Source organism: Aquarana catesbeiana, linkage group LG06 (genome assembly GCF_042186555.1).
Source record: "Aquarana catesbeiana isolate 2022-GZ linkage group LG06, ASM4218655v1, whole genome shotgun sequence".
In the NCBI taxonomy this organism is placed as follows: Eukaryota; Metazoa; Chordata; class Amphibia; order Anura; family Ranidae; genus Aquarana; species Aquarana catesbeiana.
This window is the reverse complement of record NC_133329.1, coordinates 324,591,352-324,608,371: the sequence shown is the minus strand read 5'-3', so window position 1 is coordinate 324,608,371 and position 17,020 is coordinate 324,591,352. Positions and strand designations below refer to the sequence as shown.

Genomic DNA, 17,020 nt, shown 5'->3' with positions numbered 1-17,020 from the left:
GATTGCCCCTGTGCTGATCACATGTACTCTTCCAGGAAAAAAATAAAATCTCTAGTAATACGCACCAAACTGAGCATGTGCAGAGTTGCCCCCAAGGCTCTGTTCTATCAGCAGATGGTTTAGGGACAGTGGAAGAAGGGGAGGATTAGAGAAGACAGGATCAAACAGCCTTTTTTACACACTGCACAGGATTAACCCCTTAGGTTCCACAGCGAGTATAACAAGCATGCTATTCTGCATATACAGAATTTACTGCTGTGGGTTTAGTAACACTTCAATAGTCATTACTACATGGGTTACGCTGGCACCTTCTGGTGAATGCACACTTGCGATCTGGTATCTCCACTGTTTCAAGGGAAAAAACCTCCATGTCATGGGCAGAATTCCCTGCAGCCATTTCTGGACTGTTGAGATGAGCTCTCAGGAGTTCTCACTAGCCTGGGAAGCAAACATGAGCACTCTCCTATACTTTCTCCCCTTTAGCGGCAGCATGAGACAAGTTCCTCAGGAGGAGGAAGAAGTAGGGAAAGCCATCGAGGATCAGGAATCCTCAGTAGACGAGTCTTCCCAGGAGGAATCTCAAGGTCCAGGGTTGTCTCAGACACAGAAGGCCAAGGCAGGATATCTGGAGGATGCATCGCACTAACCCTAAGTTACTACTACCTGAATGTTCATCCCATTCGGTCCCTGGTTTTGGGTCATGATGGCTGCCAAAAAAAAGACCTTTTCAGTGCACCCTCTCTTGCAAAAAGTGATGTATATGCTGATTCGGCTCACTTGGTGTTTTTGCTACCAAAATGGTTTGCTCACCAGTGCCTGATGAAGAAAGCATTCAACAAGAAGTGGGGTTCACCAGCCGTTGACCCAGCTATTATCCATTTGAATAGGATGGACGCTGCTGGTGGATAATGTCATGTGTACCATGGATTAGAGGTTGGAAGCTCTCTATAAAGGCATCATTCTCTCTTTAGGGAGTGGATTTGCAGCCTGTGGTGGCTGCTGTAGGAGTGTGCCAAGCCCTAAAGTCTGGGAAAAGCAGATACTACCTTCCAGTTAATCTGATCAAGAAGATATGGCCATCTAGCAACCACCCTCTGCCTCCAAATTAAAGCCCACATCCCAGTTTTGTAAGAACTAGATCCCCAAGCCCGTGGCCCTGCAGGGGACTTTGCGGCCATGACTGGGTCCGGAGGATACAGGCTGGAATTCCTCTACTGTCCCTCTTCAAGCTTTAGACACTCAAGAGTGCCTGCAGATCCACAAAAAAAATATACATTTTTTCAGGGTTCGTGTCATTTAATTTTTTTCACTGGCAGAATTGCTTTTTAACTCCCTCTCAGGATTACAGGGCTCCCGACGGCCAAGCAGGAGCCCTGTTATCCTGGTAGGAGGTCATATGACATCCTGCAGTATCGCTCCGTGCATCAGAACACAGCCGATGATAGATCACTGTATCAGCCCGATGTCGGTATGTGATCGCTGTGGCCAATCAGAGCAGATCACATGACAACTGTACATAATGAAAGGCTTTGATTTATGCATTTCATTGTGTACTATTGTGATGAGCTCTGTGATTGGTCATAGTGATTGCAATGTACAGACAGGGCCAATCACAGCCCATCTGAGCCATGTGATTAGCTGTGGTCAATCACATTAGTAAACACTGAATAAGCAGTTTTTATTCAGAAAAAAAGGTTGCTTATAATTGTAAAATTCAGTTATAAGCAATTATAGTATGTAAAAAAAAAAAACAAAATAAATAAATAAAAATCCTGTTCACCCCCCCCCCCCCCCCTTAAAGAGTAGTATTTTTTTTTTTTTAATTACATTTTTTATATTTTTTTTTTATAGATACTGTCACCAGTCAATATCCCTGATCAACGCCACACCAGTTATGTGATGCTGCTGTATTGCACTGGTGACAGTATGTAAAAAGAAAATCTTTAAAATTGTGAAAAAAAAAAAAAAAAAAAAACACAAAACTTTTTTTCTTTCATTTCTTAAATTTCCAAAAATATCTCTATCTATAGTTTGTGGACTATAACTTTCCTACAGACTAAAAAAATATACACTGATTTGGGTTATTTTAACCAAAGAAATGTAACAGAATACATTTTGGCCTAAATTTATGAAGAAAGATTATTTATTCGCAAAATTTTATAACAGAAACAAGGAAAAATGCGTGTTTTTTTTCAACCTGTTCAGTGTTTTTTCATTCACTTAGCAAAAATTAAAAAAGCCAGTGCTGATTAAATACCACCCAAAGAAAGCTCAATTTGTGTGAAAAAAAAATTATAAAAATGTCATATGGGTACATTGTTGCATGACCGCGCAATTGTCATTCAAAGTGTGACAGAGCTGAAAGCTGAAAATTAGCCTGGGCAGGAAGAAAATGAAAGTGTCTTGAAGTGGTTAACAGTAATAAATTTAATTTCGTTCTTATTAAAACAGTAAATACAAAATCAAAATTTTACTTACAACATTCTGATTGATTAGATGGGCAACAAATTTTGAAGCCGTCAAACAAAGTTGCTGTAGGAAAGAAAAAATAATAGACATTATTTCATCCAGATATGAAAATCAGTATTTTTAGATGTTAATATGCAACACTATTGGGAATGCTGGCTTGGGAGAAATTAGTTACATACAGTATATTACTCAATGAGTGTTAAATAGTGTCTCACCAGCATACATTTGCTCACTAATGGACTGAAAGCATCATAAAAATTTATCAGAGAAGAATTATTCGCGCTGCTCACATCCAATCAACCAACCAATCAGATATCAGTTCTCAGTGCAGATTTATACAGAAAAGGTCACATTTGACTGTTCCAGGTAGCAGGCATTCTTAGGTCACGTTCACACTGAGGCGCTTTACAGGTGCTATAGAGCTAAAAATAGCACCTGCAAAGAGCCTCTCCTATCACTCCAATGTGAAAGCCCGAGGGTTTTCACACTGGAGCGGTTCGCTGGCAGGACACTCAAAAAAGTCCTGCAAGCAGCTTCTTTGAGGTGCTTTAGGAGCGGTGTATACACCGCTTCTAAAGCATGCCTGCCCATTGAAATCAATGGGCAGCGCTGAGGAAGCGCCGGCAAAGTGCCACGCTTTACCACTGACGCCCGGCTCAGTGTGAAAGTGCCCTTACAGTTTTATAGTGTATTATGCAAATAGTGAGAGTTGGTTTAAAAATGTCAAGAATAAAAGGCAAAATCTTAGTTTATCCAAAAATAATTTTATAACTTAAATATAAAATCAACAAATTCACAACTGTCTTTTGGGAATTCATCAAGTACTGAAAAAGCATAAAAACAAAAAGCATCAAATATTATAAAAAGCCAAGAAAAACACTAGCAATACACTAACAAAAAACTAAGTTTGTTCCTTACCTTATCATTCCTCCTGTAACCTTTACGGAAATTTAGGATAAGTCTCTTTAGAATCAATTCCCCTATTTGAGGGAACTTAGAGTTGATGATTGCCACTACAGCAGCATACACATGGGTGAAGATGGGAGATGCACTCTGAGCTTGAAGGATCGATCTAGACAGCAAGCCTCTAAAAGGAAGAGAAAAGTAAATAGTGTACTACATTTATGGCAAGTAGATATTTTGAGTTATTACTAAAAATATTGACTTAAAATAAATGTCAATGCTACCTGAAAGTATTCTCCTTAAAGCGGAGTTCCACCCAAAAGTGGAACTTCCGCTTATACGCTTCCTCCCCCTTCCAGTGCCACATTTGGCACCTTTCAGGGGGGAGGGGGGCATTGGGACCTGTTTTTTACAGGTCCCCTTCCCCACTTCCGGAGACAGGGCCACGGCACGATCGCCCTGAAGTTTGGCCCCCTCCTCCTTCCCCCGCCACCGGGCCAATTAGAAAGCGCATCGTGCATGCGCAGTAGTGTCCGAGTTGTGAAGCCGAAAGGCTTCACTGCCAGGTTCCCTTACCAGGAATGGTGGTGGCAGCACCCAGGAGTCGATCCGAAGATCGGCAGGGGTGCAGACATCGTGGGCTCTCTGGACATTTTATTTTTTTCACCCAGGCTGGACCTCCTCTTTAGGGGCCAATTCACAAAGACTTGCGCTAAAATGCATGTACATTTCCATCACATTTTAACGTGCGCTGATGTCTGTTGACATACATTTTGACGTCTGTTGACATATTGCATTTTAGCACAACGCAATTTCATGATGTAAATAGGACACATTGGAAATGACCGCTTTTCAGACATCCTTCCGTTGAACTGGGTTCTACAGCTGCGCTAAAACACACTGGTGTGAATTGGCCCTAACAGCAATAATTTGCACCTGCAGACAGTTGGCGATCATTATCACAAGAACAGTTTGCAAATTGATGGAGAATTACCAATGAGCAGGTACTGGTAATTTCATTATTCTACTGTATGTCGTATAGTGAAAGAGGTACAGCACTCGCAGTGGTGTCATAGTCTACCGAGCATCTCCGCTGTAACAAACTGTTTGGTGGTGGGAAGATATCATCTGGCTTTCTTGGAGAGATGCCTGCTCCTCTATGACCAGCCTAATTTTTTTCAGTCTGAGCAGACCAATACACTTGCATTGAGAGAGGAGCAATAAACTAAGCAGATTTTACATAATTGAAAAACTATAAAACAATAAACAATTTTTGAAATCAATGACACCTTAAAGTGATTGTAAAGTCTCGTTTTTTTCCCTCTATAAAAATAAACATGTTATACCGGTAATTACCTTAGAGCTGCACTATTCTGGCTAAAATGAGAATCACGATTTTTTTGCTTAGAATAAAGATCACGATTCTCTCACGATTTTCGTGGCATAACATCATCTTTCACATTATACAAAAAAATTGGGCTATCTGTACTATTTAGTTTTTTTTTTTATTATTATTATTCATTGAAGTGTATTTTTTCCCAAAAAATTGTGTTTGAAAGATTGCTGCGCAAATACAGTGTGACATAAAATATTGCAACCGTTTTATTTCTAGGGTCTCTGCCAAAAAAATGAAATATAATGTTTGGAGGTTCTAAATAAATTTTTAGCAAAAAATTACTGATTTTAACTTGTAAGCAACAAGTGTCAGAAAAAGGCTTATGCCCCGTACACATGAGCGGAATTTCCATCGGAAAAATCTTGGATGATTTTTTCCGACAGTATTCCGTTCAAGCTTGGCTTGCATACACACGGTCACACAAAAGTTCCCTGAACATTCAACCGTCAAGAACGCGGTGATGTAGAACACTACGACAAGCCAAGAAAATGAAGTTCAATGCTTTGGAGCATGCGCCAAATTGTTTCCGAGCATGCGAAGGAATTTTGCGCGTCGGAATTGGTACAGACGATCGGAACTTTTTCCGACCGAAAAATAGAGAACCTGCTCTCAATCTTTTGCTGGCAGGAATTCCGCCAGCAAAAGTCCGATGGAGCATACACATGGTCAGAATTTCCGACCAAAAGCTCACATCGGACTTTTGCTGGCGGAATTTCCGATCGTGTGTACAGGGCATTAGTCTTTAACCACTTCCATACAGGGCATTTTCACCGCCTTCCTGCCCAAGACAATTTTCAGCTTTCAGCGCTGTCACACTTTGAATAACAATTGCGCGGTCATACAACACTGTACCCAAATGAAATTTTTATCGTTTTTTCCCCACTAATAGAGGTTTCTTTTGGTGGTATTTGATCACCCCTGCGGTTTTTATTTCTTGTGCTATAAACAAAACAAGAGTGACAAGTTTGAAAAAAAACACAATATTTTTTACTTTTTGCTATAATAAATATCCAAATTTTTATTTTTTTTTTTTAAACAAAAGGCAAACAAAGTACGTTATGTATTCTTCTACATATTTTTGGTAAAAAATATTGCAATAAGCGTATATATTTATTGGTTTGCGCAAAAGTTATAGCGTCTACAAAATAAGGGGATAGATTTATAGCATTTTTATTATTTTTTTTTTTTTACTAGTAATGGCGGCGATCTGCGATTTTTATCGTGACTGCGATATTGCGGCGGACACATCGGACAATTTTTACACATTTTTGGAATTTCTGTGATACTGGCCCCACCATCCTGCTGAGTGCCCCCACACCAAGTAGCTTGCTATGGGGGTACCCAAGCCGAGTTAGAGCTCCCTGTGTCCATTCAGAGATGGAGCCCCGATCTGGCCCCGCCTCCTCTTTCTCCTGACTGGCTATCGGACTTTGACAGCAGCGGGAGCCAATGGTACCGCTGCTGTTTCTCAGCCAATCAGGAGGGAGAATCTTGGACGGTTGAGGCACTCGTGGACATTGCTGGACAGAGAGGGACCTCAGGTAAGTGTAAGGGGGGCTGAGGGGGACTGCTGCACACAGAAGGCTTTTTATCTTAATGCCTAGAATGCATTAAGATAAAAAAACCTGACTTTACAATCTGTTTAATAAAGCACTGAAGGCCTGTTTACACTATGATGCTGCAACACATGTTCATTGTGATGATGTAATGCGGTGCCATTAATTCTGAAGTGCACATTATCACACCTTGCTGATGGACACGCGTTGCATTGTGCGTCAACACACTAACAAGCGTTGTGGTGCACTGCCACAAACTACCAATGTTTTTTGACAGCGCATGGGAATGCACATGCACAATGCATGTCCATCACAAGACATGTTGGGGTGCCATTCAGAATAAACAGCACCACATTGAACCAATGCAATAAATGTGTATTGGCGCATTTTACCATAAAGATAGTGTGACTGGGTTCTAAGGAGACTGTAAACACATACATGTATGTATAAAATAAATATAAAAAAAAAAGAAGACGACTACTGCCTGCTTTTAAGCAAATATTACAACTGTGTAATCATTGTATATTATAATGGGGGTAAGTGCAGCGCAATGAATGAAACTAAAAAAATAAACAAAACAATCAAAAGTCCAATGCACATCCAGAGTGTCAAATATCCTTATGACAAATGAATGGTGTCTGTGTAATCATTGTGCCAAAATTCCACATAAATTACCGTATATACTCGAGTATAAGTCTACCCGAACATAAGCCGAGGCACCTAATTTTACCACAAAAAACTGGGAAAACTTATTGACTCGAGTATAAGCCTAGGGTGAGAAATGCGCAGCTACTGTAAGTGGAAAAGAGGTTCAACAATGCCCATTTGCAGCCTCACTGTGCCCATTTGCAGCCATAGGTCCCCCGAACTTCAAACTCAGTAGATAAGGGTTTCTAGATGCCCTCTAGCTGCAGCCAAAATTTGGGGTTTCTGGACCCAAAGGGTCCCGAAATGACATTGCTATAGATGGACACAGTAAACCGAATTTGGGGTCCCGTATCTCGGGGCCACCTGGTGCTAGGAACCCCAAATTTGGTGTACAAACCCAGTGGAACTAGCATTACAACATATCCAAAGCTAGGGGTTCCTAGCATCAAGTGGCTCCGAGATAAGGGGCCCCAAACTCGGTTCGGAAAATGTCAAGCACTTTTCTGCAGCAGAGAATGAATTTTCCGAACCGAATTTGGGGCCCCGTGTCTCGGGACCACTTGGTGCTAGGAACCCCTAGCTTTGGATATGTTGTAGTGCTAGTTCCACTGGGTTTGCACACCAAATTTGGGGTTCCTAGCACCAGGTGGCCCTGAGATACGGGGCCCAAAGTCGGTTCGGAAAATGTCATTCTTTGCACCAGAAAAGTGTTTGACTCGAGTATAAGCCGAGGTGGGCACTTTCAGCACAAAAAAATGAGCTGAAAAACTCGGCTTATACTTGAGTATATACAGTACTTATAGGATTTATTGTCTTTACAATTTACGTCAATTACACAGAGACTTTTATTTGCATTAGAGATGCTTTTCTTCCCTGATTCATCAATGTTAATGTAAAGGCAACTAAAAAGCCAGAAGCAACACCATCATCTCAAAAGGCAACTGAAAGCAACTTAGATACCAGCAAGCTAGTCAGAAACATCTGAAAGCATATTAAAAGTAGTAGTAAACTCTGTTACACCACTTATACCTACAGGTAAGCCTATAATAAGGCTTACCTGTAGGTACTGTGAATATCTCCTAAACATGCGCTGTTTAGGAGATATTCAGAGTGCATGCAGCCTGTGCCGGACCCTCAGAGCCTGTGCCGTGAACGGCGGCTCCCGCGCATGCGCGAGAGTGACGTCATCGCGCCCCTGGCCACTCATGTACCCGAAGGCCGCAAACCCAGAAGGAAGACCGAGGGAAGATGGAAGCCCTCTCAGGGGTGACAGCGCGGCGCTGGAGGGCTTCATTTTGCATATTAACACATTAGGACATCGCCTGGCAGGGAATTTTTTTTCTTCTACAACTGCGGTTTACTACCGCTTTAACTCTGACTTGCTTCTTGGTCTGATGCCTTCACGTGAACCTTTACATTTATAAAACATTTGTTGATCTAGGAAACTTTCAGAGATATTTTTGTGGCTTACAATGATAGGGGTCTTCAAAGTACAGTCTTAAAATGAAATTTACATTGCCGTGTTTATGAAAGTAATTTTTAAAGCGGATCTCAAGGTAAACACCAACACGTATGTTTGTGCTCATTAAAAAAATCACAAAGCAAATTTTATAATCACCTAGCGTAGGTACCTGAATTTGACTTACTAAAGCTGGCCATAGATGGAGCGATTTGCGCTCGATTCTCCCATCAACACCATTGGGGCGGCACAGTGGTGTAGTGGGTAGCACTCTCACCTAGTAGTAAAAAGGGTTGCTGGTTCAAATCCCAACCACGACACTACCTGTCTGGAGTTTGCATGTTCTCCCTGTGCCTGCGTGGGTTTCCTCCGGGTACTCGGGTTTCCTCCCACACTCCAAAGACATGCTGGTACGTTAATTGGCTTCTGTCCAAAATTGACCCTACTATATGAATGTGAGTTGGGGACCTTGGATTGTGGGCTCCTTGACGGTAGGGGCTGATGTGAGTGTGCAATGTATGGGTAAATTGAAGGCGTTATATGGGTACCTTAAATAAATAATAATATAATAGATGAGCATCTTAATGAGATGCAATGTACAGGGATAGGGTTAATTGTAGACACACACACTCACTCAGGTTGAACTGGATGGACTGGTGTCTTTATTCAACTTACTATGTAACACAGACAGTGTTTTTTTTCTTATGCAATTAGATAAAAAGCCTTCTATGTGCAGAAATCCACCTCCGCCAACCTAATACTTACCTGAGCCCCATCTAGATCCAGCAATGTTCCAGGAGTGTCTCGGCTGCCTGGGAACTCCCCTTTTCATTGGCTGAGACAGCAGCGAGTTGCCATTGGCTCCCGCTGCTGTCAAAGTCAGTCAGCCAATGGGGAGAAAAAGGGGCGGGCCGCGGCTCCGTGTCTGAATGGACACAGGGAGCTGTGGCTCGGCTGGGGTGCCCCAAAGCAAACTGCTTGCTGTGGGGGCACTCAAAAGAATGGATCAGGAGCACCAAAGAGGGACTTGAAAAGAGGAATATCTGGGCTGCTCTGTGCAAAACCACTGTACAGGGCAGGTAAGTATAACATGTTTTCTTTTTTCGTTAAAAATAACATAGACTTTAGTATCACTTTAACAGCCTCACCGTAAAACAGAATTCACACTGTGACTTCAACTGTGTATTTACTGTTTTGAAGGCGTTCAGCTCTAGGCCCTATGCACACTCCTTTCCTCCTGGCATCAGCGTTTTGGCAGAAAAAAACTGTTTGACACTTGTAAACGCGTAGAATGCATTCAGGCGCGTCAATTGCTTGGGCAATAATTTAATTTGGTAAAATAATAATTTATTACAACCATTATAAAGAATTAACAGTCAAGTGCTAAACATGCCTAGCGCTTAGGCGCATTTAGACATGTTTAGGCGCATGAAGCATTTTTTCTGTTAAAAGTCTGCTGCTCCTGGACGCATTGGCTGTGGGTTTTTTTCCTGCCTCTAAAGGAATGTGTGCATGGACACAGACTAACATACAGGGACATTTAGAGGCAGGAAAAAGAAAAGCCAAATGCTCCTAACAACAGTGTTAAAAACATCCAGTGTGCATGAGGCCTTAATTACCCCTTACGGCTTTTATTTGATAAAAACTACTTTGGGTTGCATGTTATTTATATTCAATATTTGTAGCTCATGTTAAAAGGTGGTCCATTAATTTACGTATTCAAAGTCTGCTCCATCAACTGATCTGCATGCTGAACTGACAGAAGACAAACCCCTAATCAATAGCTGTAGAAGATCAAGAATATTTGAAATGCTTTCATGTCTGAACCATTTTGAAACACAAAATCACAGACATGACAGGAGTGTACGGACTGTTCACTAGATACAAGGTAAGCCAAGAACATAGCACAGATCCGGTGGATGGCAAAACATGGAGATGGGAGGAATGGGTTTCAGACGGTTAGTCTGAGATATGACTTCAGTTACAATCAGTCATTACAACACAATAATATGCTTGAAGAATTACTTTAATTCAGCATAAGAATATGTTTGAAGAATTACCAGAAAGGTTGACCTTGTGTAGGTCGTACTAGAACAGAACAATCAGCGGTTTTAGAAGACAATACTGCTTTTTCTAAAGTAATGGTGTGGTGTCTATCATATACAATAGGATACAATGTCTTAATTGCTTGTCTTTAAGAGCAATATGACATCCAGCCAGGCAATATGTAGCCAAATCCCTCATGAACATAACTAAAAATGTCATTTTTCTACACGAGGATAATCCCTTACAGCTATCCCTAGACAAGCAGCAACATCGAAAATTGTCATTAGGTGAGAAATATTGAGGAACCGACAGGTCAAGTTGTATAGGCTTAAACATCCATAAAACAGCTTTTCAATTAAACATCTCACATAATAAAATTTGTTTTCTGTAAATTAAGGCCATATAGTGTATTGATTTTTCATGGAATTTAATAAAATTTGCTTCAAATAATTTTAAAGCATGTAAAAAAAAAAAAATCTATTGATTTCAAGACAGTGTAGGCGTTTTTAATTTCCATTCCTATAAGCACACTACCTTGTTCTCTACACTGCCTAAATAAGCTAAAGGCAGTACAAGATCTGGATCCATATGCTCATCAGACACTCTGGGGCTGATTTACTAAAACTAGAGTGCAAAATCTGGTGCAGCTGTGCATGGTAACCAATCAGCTTCTAACTTTAGCTTGTTCAATTAAGCTTTGACAAAAAACCTGGAAGCCAATTGGTTTCTACGCAGAACTGCAGATTTTGCATTCTCCAGTTTTAGTAAATTAACCCCTCTGAGACAGAATGGTTGCCAAAGAAGTCCTACAACATTCCAATTCTACGGGTAACCTTGCTGCAGTAACTAGTTACTAAGTACAGACCTCAAATATCTTGTTAAGAAATGTTATGGTTAACATGCTTATAGGGCGTACACACAGTCGGACTTTGTTCGGACATTCCGACAACAAAATCCTAGGATTTTTTCCAACGGATGTTGGCTCAAACTTGTCTTGCATACACACGGTCACACAAAGTTGTCGGAAAATCCGATCGTTCTAAACGCAGTGGCGTAAAACACGTACATCGGGACTATAAACGGGGCAGTGGCCAATAGCTTTCATCTCTTTATTTATTCTGAGCATGCGTGGCACTTTGTCCGTCAGATTTGTGTACACACGATCGGAATTTCCAACAACGGATTTTGTTGTCGGAAAATTTTATCTCCTGCTCTCCAACTTTGTGTATCGGAAAATCCGATGGAAAATGTCCGATGGAGCCCACACACGGTCGGAATTTCCGACAACACGCTCCGAACGGACATTTTCCATAGGAAAATCCGACCGTGTGTACGGGGCATTAGACTGTATGATACTACAATGCTTCCACAAGGAAAGTTCAATAAATGTATGCCTTTCATTGACAGACTGCCTAAAACAAAACTTGTCGACCAAAACAGGAACAACATTTAACTGTAATCCTTCCAATGAAAGACCAAGCTTTTGTATACTCCAATGTTTTAGGCTCTATTCACGCTAGTGTGATTTCTCCTTCGTCTGCCTTAACGCTGCACTGCATGACAGTGGAAATCACAATTTTCTCTATGGTCTATGGATGTACTTCAGTACAACCAGTCTGTCTGTTTTTTTCATATGATTATAGTCTGTGTCCTGTCAGAATACTGCTACACATCAGAAAGTGACGTTCTGAGCAAAAAAGCCTTACAGTGCATGCGCCATGCATTCCAATAGGTTTCCTAATCGGACAGAACACAAAGGCAGCAGCGGACATCTTCTTACACCCAGGCAAGTCTTCAATTACACACTTATTTTAACAGTAAACTCACCTTATATACTCAAATACAGTATTTTTCAATCTGTGATACTGTTTTCATGTTGCATTTAAAAAGCAGCGAAAAGCCTGCAGGTAGAAGGTGGCGACGGCCATCTTGGTACACTCTGCACTGCTGAGCGCCAAACTGATTATACAGTGAAATAGACTATTTCACTTGGTCGAGGTGAAATAGTCTATTTCAGTATATAAAAGGTCAGTTAACTGTTAAAAAGTGTAAAATTGAAGACTTGCCTGGGTGTAACAAGATGTCCGCTGCCGCCTTCATGTTCTCTCAGATTAGGAATTCTATTGAAACGCATAGCGGCCATGTTGGAACGCAGAGAGCATGCACAATAAGCATTTTTGTTTGCAACGTCACTCCTGTTGCATTTCCTGATGGGTAGTGATATTCCGATAGAACACTGGCAGCAGTAATTGTATTCTGACGGCAGGGAAACCTCCTACTGTCAGAATACAATAGCGCAGTGGGAAGGATTCCCCTATCAACACTAAATGTGTTGATGGGGAAATCGAGTGATTTTCTTTCCTTCAAACCTTGGTTGAAGCAACAGCACACTGAGCTTGCCAGTGAATGGCTGTGCAGCGGGGGCGTGTCAGGACAAGTCTGATCATTGGAGGAGAGTACACTGAGTTCCCCAGCATAGTTAGAGAACTGACCAGTGTGCTCCCCTGCTTAGTTTGGTCAGTTCTTAATAGCACTAGCAACACCACCAGGGATTTCACACAAAGGAAGCAATGCGAAGAGAAATAGATACTTTCTCATACAAGTACATGGTAAAGCAGGAACATATCAAGAATTTGAAGTGTTGGGGTAAAACGCTTTAAGGCTTTATGCACATGGAGCCAAAGTCTTTATACAGGATTTAATTAATTTTGGAATATGCAGCTATAAGGGGTGGACCAAAATGTACCTGTGCGCATGGGCCCATAGGATAATAAGAATGATGGATCTGAAAGGAAATAACTGCACATCCATAAGAATGAGCCCTTAAAAAAAGGGTTTTCTGTTTTAAAGATATGGATGTGCGGTTATTTTATTTTATATATATATATATATATATATACACACACATATACATATACACATACATATTCACACACAAACACTGTATATACCAATGACATAAAAATTTAAAGTCAAGTAGAATTTTCACTTTAAAATTAGCTAAATACATTATAGGTGCATCAAAACAAACAATGATCAAAGTACTGGAGCATTTTTCCTTAGAAAGAAGACACATCCTGAGAAGAAAAGCCTGTCCCCGTCAGCATGGTCCATAGTGGGGACCCTTGCTGTGTGTGAGGAAGCAGTGATCTCTCTGTAGAGGTCCAACACACTCCCTGCTAGGTCAGAGCCAAAGTTCTACAATCAGCATGAGCTTTGCCGATTACGGAGCTATAGATCTGACCCAGTTTGGGGCATGGTGAACCTCCACTTAGGGACTACTTCTTCCACACAGAGAGCAAGGGTACCACCCTTCAGCTGCTGGCAAAAGTCAGGCTTTTCCATCAGGGCTGTAGCTGCTCTGGAAAGAAAACAAACAAACTAAAAGACAACAAACACATTTTGTTTCACTTGAAATGCATTTAGCAGATTTAAACTAAAAGTTAAATTTAGCTTTAATCTGTATGACCTTTACATTGTAACCAACACATTAAAAATAAAAATAAAAACCTGACAAAAAAAAAAAAAAAAAAACACACATACCGTCCACGAATTATGTTTTCTTGAAGGATCTCCTGAATAATATTCCCAATGTTGGACACGTTGACTTTGTTAATGAGACCATTAATTGACTTCTTTAATGCTTCCCAGCTCATTCTCTGATAAGCTAAGCTGTTGAACAAGAACAAAGCATTAGCACACAAGAACCCAAAGTCATTGTACAATATAACCTCAGTACTTATATTAAGCAGTATTGTAGACATAACTTGACTTGCTTACAGTTGTTACTTAACTTGTCAATACTTAAAGGGAATCTATAGTTATTTTGTACGCATTGGCATTTATTATTAATTATACACACAACTAAAAAATAAAATGGTGTTATTATATTTATTTCGTGGAGTAAGTATTGCAATATTAATATTCTGTATTCTGCTTTTAAATCAGCAGGTGGAGCTTTAAGCGTCTTTTCAGATCTCCCTAAATTTGTTTATCTCAATCCAAACATTTTATACATGAAGGTCATTGAGTCAGAGCAGTGACTCACCCCCCCTCCCTTCCCAACACTCCTACCAGGGGTTCAGCAAGAAGCATCATGCATGAAAGGAGAAAACTAGCAATGTGCTCTCTTTAGAAAACCCACAGTGTTCTGGAAATCCTTTTGTCTTAGATAAAATGTTTATTGTGAAAAAAAAGATGATATAAAGATAATAAAATAATACATATATAAAACATCAGCTTAACCACTTCATGAGCAGGTCATTTTTTGCCTGGCACTGCATTACTTTAACAATTGCGGCCTCGAGCGACACTATACCCAAATAAAATTTCATTTTTTCCCCCACAAATGAAAGAGCTTTCATTTTTTATTTTTTGCACTATAAACAAAAAAATACCAACATTTTTGAAAAAAACAAACAAAAAAACTGTACTTTCTGCTATAAAAAAAAAAAAATGTAAAAATATCACATTTCTTTATCAATTTAGGCCAATATGTATTCTGCTACATATTTTTGATAGAAAAAATAAAAAATAAATAATAAGCATATATTGATTGGTTTGTGCAAAAGTTATAGCACCTACAAAACCTTGGGATATATTTATGGAATTTTTATTTGTTTGTTTTTTACTAGTAATGGCGGTGATCAGCGACTTACAGCGGGACTGCGATACTGCAATGGAAAATCTGACTTTTACTGACACTTTTGACAGTTTTTTGGGAACCAGTGACACTAATACAGTGATCAGTGCTAAAAATATGCACTGTCACTGTACTGACACTGGGTGGGAAGGGATTATCATCAGAGCAATCAAAGGGTTAACTATGTGCCTAACCAGTGTTTAATAGTGTGGAAGGTGATTTTACTAGGGCAAGACAAGTATCCATGTCCCTGCTTTGCAGAGACACCGGATCCATGCCTTCCCTCCTGTCAGGACGGCAATCTGCCTTGTTTACATAGGCAGACTGCCGTTCTGCAGCACGATCAGCGGGTGCCGGCAGACATAGAGTCTGCCGTCCCTGCCAAAAGTCACAGTGGGAGCGAGCCGCCATGCATTCATGCCCCCTACACGGAAGTGCAGGATCACGTATACATACACGTGATCCTGCACACAGCAGTCGCCCTGTAGCAGTAAAACTGCTATTAAAAGCGGACAGCAAGCGGTTAAAATGTGTACCTTTAAAAATACACAATAAAATAAAAACTCATCTAAGAATTTAAATTTAACCCTGGATACCAACTACTTGTGTCCAGAGACTCACATCCATCTCTCAATACATGTAAGTGCTTAATTGTGTGGTAACCAGCTTACAGCTGCAACCTGTCACTGATTTGCACAGGCAGTTGTATGCAATACCTGTGACATCTGGGCAAAGAAATACGCTCTATTTATATGTACGTATGTACAGCTCTCTAGGCCCATGTGAATGAGCCCATAGAGTTTGCCTTTGAAAGAAATAATTTTTCCGGTAAGTTCTGTTAACATAATGATCAGATACCTAGTTATGCCACCCATATGGTGGCTACAATACCTGGCCTCTGTATATTATCTAGTAACACACAACCTCACCATTGTATTAGATTTATTTGGATTAGAGTGATTTGTATTGGATTTCTTAAAACTTCTAAGACTGAGAACTGAATGATCAAAGACCACTGATCGCTCAGTTCTCAGTCTTCAGTGAGCAGTCAGCGGCTCTCTGCTCTGCCCCTCCAGTGCCTACTGGAGCGCTGGGATATGGAGGGGGCGAAAGTGACAGACTCAGGCATCTGGGTGGATCCTAACTGTAAAGTGACGTCAGCCGACACATTAGTCTTTAACTGCACTCCTGTGATAGAAGTATAGCCAAAAAAACACTGGTCATACATCTCCTTTAACTGCACAGTGATCTTCATATGCACTCTGGTAGTGTTCAGTAACAGAAAGTTAAAATAGTTTAGTTTTTTTTCGAAGGATATTACATTGTTGAACTTTTGTTTGATGCTTTGATTGACAGCAGCGGGAGCCAATGGCGCCACTGCTGTGTCTCAGCCAACTAGGGTGGAGAGTCCCTGATGGCCGAGGGACTCGTGGACATCGCTGGATAGAGATGGGGCTCAGGTAAGTATTAGGGGGGCTGCTGCACACAGAGTGTTTTTTTTTTATCTTAAGGCAGAGTTCCACCCAAAAATGGAACTTCCGCTTTTCGGATTCCTCCCCCCCTCCTCCACCCCCACCCCCCCCCCCCCGCTGTCTTCTGGGAGACACACAGGTCCCAGAAGACAGCAGGGACCAGTGAGACTGCGTATGCGTAGTAGGGAACTAGGCTATGAAGCTTCAAGGCTTCACTTCCTGGTTCCTATACCGAAGATGCCGGCGCCTCCAACCGGAGCCGAAGGACAGAACGGCTTGGGGTGAGGACATGGCGGGCGCCCTGGGCAGGTAAGTGTTCATATATTAAAAGTCAGCAGTATTTGTAGCTGCTGACTTCTATTTGTTTTTTTCGGTGGAACTCCGCTTTAATGCATAGAATGCATAAAAATTAAAAACCTTCTGCCTTTA

At 40.9% G+C, this 17,020-nt stretch overlaps 1 protein-coding gene across 1 annotated transcript in view; it reads right to left on the bottom strand.

Moving 5' to 3' along the window:
- CWC22 (CWC22 spliceosome associated protein homolog) overlaps window positions 1–17,020 on the bottom strand; it is a 140,390-nt gene that overhangs the window by 86,191 nt on the left and 37,179 nt on the right. Inside the window, exons 5-7 of the mRNA XM_073633752.1 lie at window positions 14,021–14,149; window positions 3,388–3,556; window positions 2,479–2,532 (exon numbers count right to left, since the gene is read on the bottom strand). Of these exons, the coding sequence (XP_073489853.1) occupies window positions 2,479–2,532; window positions 3,388–3,556; window positions 14,021–14,149 (352 nt within the window). The remainder of the gene's footprint in view (window positions 1–2,478; window positions 2,533–3,387; window positions 3,557–14,020; window positions 14,150–17,020) is intronic.